The sequence below is a fragment of the Procambarus clarkii genome, chromosome 31 (assembly GCF_040958095.1).
Source record: "Procambarus clarkii isolate CNS0578487 chromosome 31, FALCON_Pclarkii_2.0, whole genome shotgun sequence".
In the NCBI taxonomy this organism is placed as follows: domain Eukaryota; kingdom Metazoa; phylum Arthropoda; class Malacostraca; order Decapoda; family Cambaridae; genus Procambarus; species Procambarus clarkii.
This window is the reverse complement of record NC_091180.1, coordinates 17,186,465-17,196,464: the sequence shown is the minus strand read 5'-3', so window position 1 is coordinate 17,196,464 and position 10,000 is coordinate 17,186,465. Positions and strand designations below refer to the sequence as shown.

Here is a 10,000-nt window from a genome sequence, read left to right as displayed (position 1 = left end):
GGTAAACCGAAATGGTTGTGGAGGGAAGGTAAACCGGTCATGGTAGGAGAAAGAAAGGGTAAACCAAGATAGTGATGGCAGTAGGGAGGTTACCCATGATAGTGGAAGGAAGGTATACCAAGTTGGAGAAGGAGAAGGAGAAGGAAAAGGAGAAGGAGAAGGAGAAGGAGAAGGAGAAGGAGAAGGAGGAGGAGGAGGAGGAGGGAGAGAATATAAAGTAAACCAGAATATTGTAAATATAAATATAGGTAATACTAAATATCTCAAGTTATTTATAATTAAGAAACACAAGAGCATCGCGCCAAATCCCAGAAGTTAATATTACTAAATATCGTGAATAAAATGGTGAAAATTATATCATATATTATTACTAGTTGACGTCATCGCCTTAATATTATATCTAATAAATATTTCCCTTGCATTCACAAGTTTTATTGACGTCATTCACGTTATCTATAAGATCAGGACTCAAAACCTTTTGGTGACGTCACCTAACATCTTTTTATTGGCGTTTCCTCCTTGGACCTGCCTGTGACGTCACGCGTGTTGTTATGTGATTGGCTTGTGTCTCCAGACCTTACCACGGCGTCTCCCATGTCGTTCTGTGATTGGCTCATATCTTCCTATGTAAACGTGACGTCACCTCCGCCTGTCTGGGATTGGTTCATGCTGTCATATATGAACGGGACGTCGTCCTCGCTCTTCTCTGATTGGTGAGGATTATGAACCTGATATATATTAATTACGCTGTACCCTTCTTAGTCTCTGACTGTATTGTCAGGAGTACACACATATCTCTTCTTGCTGTAACCTCAGAGTCTACTTTAACCCTGGAATATATTCAGGATTAAAGTATACTTACTAGTTGGTCAGTAAACTATGTTGATGGCTTTAGTTACACTTCAGGGGTGGATAGGCCTTAATAACCTTCCAGAGGTTGATAGGTCTTGATAACCTTCCAAAGGTTGATAGGTCTTGATAACCTTCCAGAGGTTGATAGGTCTTGATAACCTTCCAGAGGTTGATAGGTCTTGATAACCTTCCAGAGGTTGATAGGCCTTAATAACCTTCCAGAGGTTGATAGGTCTTGATAACCTTCCAGAGGTTGATAGGCCTTAATAACCTTCCAAAGGTTGATAGGTCTTGATAACCTTCCAGAGGTTGATAGGCCTTAATAACCTTCCAGAGGTTGATAGGCCTTGATAACCTTCCAGAGGTTGATAGGTCTTGATAACCTTCCAGAGGTTGATAGGCCTTAATAACCTTCCAGAGGTTGATAGGCCTTAATAACCTTCCAGAGGTTGATAGGCCTTGATAACCTTCCAAAGGTTGATAGGTCTTGATAACCTTCCAGAGGTTGATAGGTCTTGATAACCTTCCAAAGGTTGATAGGTCTTGATAACCTTCCAGAGGTTGATAGGCCTTAATAACCTTCCAGAGGTTGATAGGCCTTAATAACCTTCCAGAGGTTGATAGGTCTTGATAACCTTCCAGAGGTTGATAGGTCTTGATAACCTTCCAAAGGTTGATAGGTCTTGATAAACCTGCAGAGGTTGATAAGCCTTAATGTTGACCAGACCACACACGGGAAAGTGAAGCGACGACGACGTTTCGGTCCGTCCTGGACCATTCTCAAGTCAGTTGTAGAATGATCCAGGACGGACCAAAACGTCGTCGTCCCTTCACCTTCTAGTGTGTGGTTTGGTCAACATGTTTCAGCCACGTTATTGTGACTCCTCGTCTGCATAGGCCTTAATAACCCTCCAGAGGTTAATAGGCCCAAGCAACTCTCCAGATTGCTCAACTCACTCTCTTAGGGTGCTGAAGTGATTGACAGGTGTCCACGGTGAAGACACCACCAGACGCCATCTTATTGAATGATGCCACAACGTTTCTGCTGCTCATTGTGCAGGGAAACACTCTGTGTATTTACTATTTGTATCTGCACACTCGAGCCATTAGCTCTTGGACCCCGCCTTTCTAACCAATTTATTTTTTCTCTATTATATCCACTACATATATGTCTCTCTAACACACGCACACATCCCCAGGAAGACTCTGTCTTACTCCAAGGTACCTATTTACTACTAGGTAAACAGACGCATCAGGGTGAAAGACACTGTCCTTTTGTTTCCGATTCCGCCGGGAATCGAACCCGGGCCATTAGGACTACGACCCTCGAGCGCTGTCCATTCAGCCGCGTGCAACTGTGTGTGTTTTTGAGAGTGTGAGTGTGTGTACTCACCTAATTGTGCTTGCAGGGGTTGAGCTCTGGCTCTTTGGTCCCGCCTCTCAACCGTCAATCAACAGGTGTACAGGTTCCTGAGCCTACTGGGCTCTACCATATCTACACTTGAAACTGTGTATGGAGTCAGCCTCCACCACATTACTTCCTAATGCATTCCATTTGTCAACCACTCTGACACTAAAAAAGTTCTTTCTAATATCTCTGTGGCTCATTTGGGCACTCAGTTTCCACCTGTGTCCCCTAGTGCGTGTTCCCCTTGTGTTAAATAGCACAACCGTTAATCAACTCTGTGTGTGGTGTGTGTGTGTGTGTGGTGTGTGTGTGTGTGTGTGTGGTGTGTGTGTGTGTGTGTGTGGTGTGTGTGTGTGTGTGTGTGGTGTGTGTGTGTGTGTGTGTGTGTGTGTGTGTGTGTGTGTGTGTGTGTGGTGTGTGTGTGTGTGTGTTTGTCTGTGTGTGTGTGTGTGTGTGTGTGTGTGTGTGTGTGTGTGTGTGTGTGGTGTGTGTGTGTGTGTGTGTGTGTGTGTGTGTGTGTGTGTGTGTGTGGTGTGTGGTGTGTGTGTGTGTGTGTGTGTGTGTGTGTGTGTGTGTGTGTGTGTGTGGTGTGTGTGTGTGTGTGTGTGTGTGTGTGGTGTGTGTGTGTGTGGTGTGTGTGTGTGTGTGTGTGTGTGTGTGTGTGTGTGGTGTGTGTGTGTGTGTGTGTGTGTGTGTGTGTGTGTGTGTGTGTGTGTGTGTGTGTGTGTGTGTGTGTGTGTGTGTGTGGTGTGTGTGTGTGTGTGTGTGGTGTGTGTGTGTGTGTGTGTGTGTGTGTGTGGTGTGTGTGTGTGTGTGTGTGTGTGTGTGTGGTGTGTGTGTGTGTGGTGTGTGTGTGTGTGTGTGTGTGTGTGTGTGTGTGTGTGTGTGTGTGTGTGTGTGTGTGTGGTGTGTGTGTGTGTGTGTGTGTGTGTGTGTGTGTGTGTGTGTGTGGTGTGTGTGTGTGTGTGTGTGTGTGTGTGTGTGTGGTGTGTGTGTGTGTGTGTGTGTGTGTGTGTGTGTGTGTGTGTGTGTGTGTGTGTGTGTGTGTGTGTGTGGTGTGTGTGTGTGTGTGTGTGTGTGTGTGTGTGTGTGTGTGTGTGTGTGTGTGTGTGTGTGTGTGTGTGTGTGGTGTGTGGTGTGTGTGTGTGTGTGTGTGTGTGTGTGTGTGTGTGTGTGTGTGTGTGTGTGTGTGTGCGAGGAGACACACACACGTCTTGATTGGCCTTAATAACCTTCAAACAACACTCACATATAAGTATGCTTGTAGGGTAGAGCTGGACTCCTCGCGCCGATTTCAGAAAGTTCTAAGTTTAATGCACCCATTACTCTCGCTTTTATCGTATTTGCATTTAAAACTTTGAAACGAATTAGCTTCAACGACTTGTACATTAAACCTATTCCCCTTATTGACAGGTCTGACACTCAAAGAGATCTTTTTGACATCTCTATGTCTGTTCCAACAACAGAATCCTTATGAGAAATTTGACAGCATCAGCCCTCATCGGTCATTGCAATAATTCACTCAAAGCCAGCCATGGACTGCCCAAGATAGACCCAACTCTTGCAAATAAAATTGCTGATATGTCCAAATTGATTTAGGATTTTTCCACCTAGGTGTACAGGGACTCCTGTCAACGGGCTGAGAGCTTTCCACCTAGGTGTACAGGGACTCCTGTCAGCGGGCTGAGAGCTTTCCACCTAGGTGTACAGGGACTCCTGTCAGCGGGCTGAGAGCTTTCCACCTAGGTGTACAGGGACTGCTGTCAGCGGGCTGAGAGCTTTCCACCTAGGTGTACAGGGACTCCTGTCAGCGGGCTGAGAGCTTTCCACCGCACTCCTCATGGAAGCCCCCAATACTTCATCTGCTAAACGACCCGTCAGTCAATTAACAACCAGATACCCAATCACTACTGAGTGAGCACAGGTGGACAGTTAAGGATGGCCGACTAGTTAATCTTCCTCAGCCTGGATACGAACCTAAACCAAATCTCTCGAAATTTGCTGGACGAGCGGATTACCACAGTGCCATAGGGACTGTGGTAATAGTTTTTGGTATATGTTAGTGGTGATATATTGAATTAATATGTTGTCCTCTTTGTTGTTTTTACTTATCAGTCATAACTGTGAGGGTAAAATATATAAGTTACCCACAACGTCAGCCATGTTATGCGTAAGGCCAACATCGAACTGTTGGCAGACAAAGATTCTCTTATAATATATATATATATATATATATATATATATATATATATAGAGAGAGAGAGAGAGAGAGAGAGAGAGAGAGAGAGAGAGAGAGAGAGAGAGAGAGAGAGAGAGAGAGAGAGAGAGACAGACAGAGATGTTATATGTAGAGGCTGGACTTTAAATCATCCAGCTACCGTGATCCAGTGTAAGCAAGGCGGGCGGACAACACTGTCAGTGTTCGCGTGTACACACACACACACACACACACACACACACACACACACACACACACACACATACACAGACACACACACACACACACACTCTGCCACTCACACCAGATCACACCTGCGTGTGACTCCTGCCACGCAAATTGCGTCCAGGGACACACGCAAATAGCATGGAAGGACAGACACAAATAGTATGGACAGGAGGGTACTGAGTGAGAGCCGTCTGATAACATGTTAGGAAATTATAGAACACCGCTCTGCTAACACAGAGGACAGACACCTCTGCTGTCCTATCTCAGTGGTCGTGAAGGAGCACCAGTGGTCGTGAAGGAGCATGGTGAAGGAGCACCAGAGGTCGTGAAGGAGCAGCAGTGGTCGTGAAGGAGCACCAGTGGTCGTGAAGGAGCACCAGTGGTGGTGAAGGAGCACCAGTGGTCGTGAAGGAGCACCAGTGGTCGTGAAGGAGCAGCAGTGGTCGTGAAGGACCACCAGTGGTCGTGAAGGACCGCCAGTGGTCGTGAAGGAGCACCAGTGGTCGTGAAGGAGCACCAGTGGTCGTGAAAGACCGCCAGTGGTCGTGAAGGAGCACCAGTGGTCGTGAAGGAGCACCAGTGGTCGTGAAGGAGCACCAGTGGTCGTGAAGGAGCACCAGTGGTGGTGAAGGAGCACCAGTGGTCGTGAAGGAGCACCAGTGGTCGTGAAGGAGCACCAGTGGTCGTGAAGGAGCACCAGTGGTCGTGAAGGAGCACCAGTGGTCGTGAAGGAGCACCAGTGGTCGTGAAGGAGCACCAGTGGTCGTGAAGGAGCACCAGTGGTCGTGAAAGACCGCCAGTGGTCGTGAAGGAGCACCAGTGGTCGTAAAGGAGCACCAGTGGTCGTGAAGGAGCACCAGTGGTCGTGAAGGAGCACCAGTGGTGGTGAAGGAGCACCAGTGGTCGTGAAGGAGCACCAGTGGTCGTGAAGGAGCACCAGTGGTCGTGAAGGAGCACCAGAGGTCGTGAAGGAGCACCAGTGGTCGTGAAGGACCACCAGTGGTCGTGAAGGAGCACCAGTGGTGGTGAAGGAGCACCAGAGGTCGTGAAGGAGCACCAGTGGTCGTGAAGGAGCACCAGTGGTCGTGAAGGAGCAGCAGTGGTCGTGAAGGACCACCAGTGGTCGTGAAGGAGCACCAGTGGTGGTGAAGGAGCACCAGTGGTCGTGAAGGAGCACCAGTGGTCGTGAAGGGGCACCAGTGGTCGTGAAGGAGCACCAGAGGTCGTGGAGGACCACCAGTGGTGGTGAAGGAGCACCAGTGGTCGTGAAGGAGCACCAGTGGTCGTGAAGGAGCACCAGTGGTCGTGAAGGAGCACCAGTGGTCGTGAAGGAGCACCAGTGGTCGTGAAGGAGCACCAGTGGTCGTGAAGGAGCAGCAGTGGTCGTGAAGGACCACCAGTGGTCGTGAAGGAGCAGCAGTGGTCGTGAAGGAGCAGCAGTGGTCGTGAAGGAGCACCAGTGGTCGTGAAAGAGCACCAGTGGTCGTGAAGGAGCACCAGTGGTCGTGAAGGAGCACCAGTGGTCGTGAAGGAGCACCAGTGGTCGTGAAGGAGCACCAGTGGTCGTGAAGGAGCACCAGTGGTCGTGAAGGAGCACCAGTGGTCGTGAAGGAGCACCAGTGGTCGTGAAGGAGCACCAGTGGTCGTGAAGGAGCACCAGTGGTCGTGAAGGAGCAGCAGTGGTCGTGAAGGAGCACCAGTGGTCGTGAAGGAGCACCAGTGGTCGTGAAGGAGCAGCAGTGGTCGTGAAGGAGCACCAGTGGTCGTGAAGGAGCACCAGTGGTCGTGAAGGAGCAGCAGTGGTCGTGAAGGAGCACCAGTGGTCGTGAAGGAGCACCAGTGGTCGTGAAGGAGCACCAGTGGTCGTGAAGGAGCACCAGAGGTCGTGAAGGAGCACCAGAGGTCGTGAAGGAGCACCAGTGGTCGTGAAGGACCACCAGTGGTCGTGAAGGAGCAGCAGTGGTCGTGAAGGAGCACCAGTGGTCGTGAAGGACCACCAGTGGTCGTGAAGGAGCACCAGTGGTCGTGAAGGAGCACCAGTGGTCGTGAAGGAGCACCAGTGGTCGTGAAGGAGCACCAGAGGTCGTGAAGGAGCACCAGAGGTCGTGAAGGAGCACCAGTGGTCGTGAAGGACCACCAGTGGTCGTGAAGGAGCAGCAGTGGTCGTGAAGGAGCACCAGTGGTCGTGAAGGAGCAGCAGTGGTCGTGAAGGAGCACCAGTGGTCGTGAAGGAGCACCAGTGGTCGTGAAGGAGCACCAGAGGTCGTGAAGGAGCACCAGAGGTCGTGAAGGAGCACCAGTGGTCGTGAAGGAGCACCAGTGGTCGTGAAGGAGCAGCAGTGGTCGTGAAGGAGCAGCAGTGGTCGTGAAGGACCACCAGTGGTCGTGAAGGAGCACCAGTGGTCGTGAAGGAGCACCAGAGGTCGTGAAGGAGCACCAGAGGTCGTGAAGGAGCACCAGTGGTCGTGAAGGAGCACCAGTGGTCGTGAAGGAGCAGCAGTGGTCGTGAAGGAGCACCAGTGGTCGTGAAGGAGCAGCAGTGGTCGTGAAGGAGCACCAGTGGTCGTGAACAACGCGGAACGACCGCTAAGAGAAGTACCTCAAGAAGACTAAGAGTGTGGTGGCGGGAAGTACCTCAAGAAGACTAAGAGTGTGGTGGCGGGAAGTACCTCAAGAAGACTAAGAGTGTGGTGGCGGGAAGTACCTCAAGAAGACTAAGAGTGTGGTGGCGGCCATCTCTGGTTCCCGCCTGCCCTTGTGGGAGGTCATGGGGTGGGGGGCGGTGCTGGAAGGGGCCCCTCCTCCTCCCTCTTCCAGTGAGTCGACCGAGTGAATGGGAAGAGGGGAAGGGGAGGAGGTGAAGGGAAGGGGTAGGAGGAGGGGTGGGGAAGACAGTATGGCGGGAACCTGTGAGGAGGAGGAGGAGGGAGTGGCCACCCCCTCGTTGGCATGGAGGTGTTCCAGGCCCGTCCTGGAAGGCGTGGAGGCTGATTCCAGGAGGTTTCCAGCGTGGATCATCAAAACGAGAGTGAGAGAGAAGACGGAAGGATTATTTCAGTGATTATCAACAGGAAAGTAGAGGGAGGGAGAGATCAGGCATTATTTTAGGGTGATTCCAGCGTGAATCATCAGCAGGAGAGTGAAGGAGAGAGAGAGAGAGAGAGAGAGAGAGAGAGAGAGAGAGAGAGAGAGAGAGAGAGAGAGAGAGAGAGAGAGAGAGAGAGAGAGAGAGAGAGAGAGAGAGAGAGAGAAGGATTCCAGCATGCCTCATCATTATGAGGAGAGTGATTCCAGCGTGAATCATCATGAATAGAGGGATTCCAGCGTGAATCATCATGAGAAGAGTGATTCCAGCGTGAATCATCAGCAAGAGAGTGAATGAGAGGAAGGAAGAGTGATCCCAGCGTGAATCATCAGCAAGAGAGTGAATGAGAGGAAGGAAGAGTGATCCCAGCGTGAATCATCAGCAAGAGAGTGAATGAGAGGAAGGAAGAGTGATCCCAGCGTGAATCATCAGCAAGAGAGTGAATGAGAGGAAGGAAGAGTGATCCCAGCGTGAATCATCAGCAAGATAGTGAATGAGAGGAAGGAAGAGTGATCCCAGCGTGAATCATCAGCAAGAGAGTGAATGAGAGGAAGGAAGAGTGATCCCAGCGTGAACCATCAGCAAGAGAGTGAATGAGAGGAAGGAAGAGTGATCCCAGCGTGAATCATCAGCAAGAGATGTGAAGGAACAGTCTAATGAGCCACGCTAAAATTTCCAGACTTGGCGGGTCTCCAGGGACCGTAAACACCGACTCCGAAAACGTCAACTTGGCAGCGATGGCGCCCACAGCAGTTAGGGCGGGAGGGTGGTTCAGCACAACTGCCATTCAGTAGTTGAGAATGGAGAGGGGGGGGGTGTGGGTGGTGGTGTGAGGGGGGGGAGAGTGCGTGGGTGGCCCAAATTCAATGAATGAAGTTGATGTGTAGGGGGGGGAGGGGAGGGGGTGGCGCCATGGGGTCTGGATCAAAGCGACTAGTGTGGTTGTGGGCGTGTTGTTACCCCCGGTGATGAGGGCGTGTTGGCGCCCATGGACGCACTACAGGAGGTGTCTGCGAGGTTGGGTGGTGTCGGGGGGTTGTGGGCGGCGCGAGGCAGGTGGGATCGCGCTGCGCATCAGCAAGCGGCGAGTCGCGGGGCGGCGCGGGACTTGCCGCTCAGTGCAGTCTAGGCCGCCAGCTTGTCCGGCGCGTACCATGCAGAGCAGTGGCTTGGTCCTCTGGCTCGTGGCTCTGGCGTGCGCGTGTGACCCTTGCCTGGCATCCTCCAGTGGCACCGGCCACCAGCGCCCCCGCAACACCCTCCTGGCACTGGTGCGGGCGGCCACGGCCCTCCACCATCATCCGCCCGCCGCCCACCCGCCCCAGATACCCGCACTACCCGCCAACGCGCTCTTAGAATACCCGCATCTGTATCGTCGCCACCATGTGGCTCCTAACGTGCCCCCGGGACCTATCCTGCCGGCGGGGCACCGCCACTACGAGCAGGCCGAGCAGCAGCCTCCAGCAGACGCCGACGAGGAGCTGCTGCAGGAGGAGCAGCAGCAGGAGGAGCAGCAGGAGCGGCGGCGGGCGTGGGGTAAACGTGGGGGCCAGCAGCAGCAGGAGAGTGATGCCCCAGTGAGCGGAGGGGCGGGCGAGGGGCAGCAGGAGCAGGAGGAGGAAGCAGCAGTAGCGGCGGGGCTGCAGCAGGTAGGAGCCTCCATAGCCACCAACTTCCTCAGGCACGCCCGCTCCGGCCCCAGGCCCTACGACGTCCCCAGAATCGGTGAGTCTTCCTGTTCTCTATATTATTGGTACAACCTACCCCCAAACACCCACTAACTACCATCACTAACTACTATCACCAAACAACCACTAACCACCATCACTAAACACCCACTAACTACTATCACCAAACAACCATTAACCACCATCACTAAACAACCACTAACCACCAATACTATCACCAAACAACCATTAACCACCATCACTAAACAACCACTAACTACCATCAGTAAACAACCACTAACTACTATCACCAAACAACCATTAACTACCATCACTAAACAACCACTAACTACTATCACCAAACAACCATTAACTACCATCACTAAACAACCACTAACTACCATCAGTAAACAACCACTAACTACTATCACCAAACAACCACTACCATCAACCAAAATATATATTTGTGTAGCTCTATCTCAAGTGTGGCAGAACCTAAGAAACATATACATGCATAACAAATAAGTTTAAAAATAGGAGCG

At 51.4% G+C, this 10,000-nt stretch overlaps 1 protein-coding gene across 1 annotated transcript in view; it reads left to right on the top strand.

The window, feature by feature from the left end:
- Positions 1-8,878: 8,878 nt before the first annotated feature.
- The window catches only part of LOC123748309 (uncharacterized), a 137,356-nt gene continuing 136,234 nt past the window's right edge, over positions 8,879-10,000 (top strand). Inside the window, exon 1 of the mRNA XM_069334419.1 lies at positions 8,879-9,516. Within this exon, the coding sequence (XP_069190520.1) occupies positions 8,946-9,516 (571 nt within the window). The 5' untranslated portion in view covers positions 8,879-8,945. The remainder of the gene's footprint in view (positions 9,517-10,000) is intronic.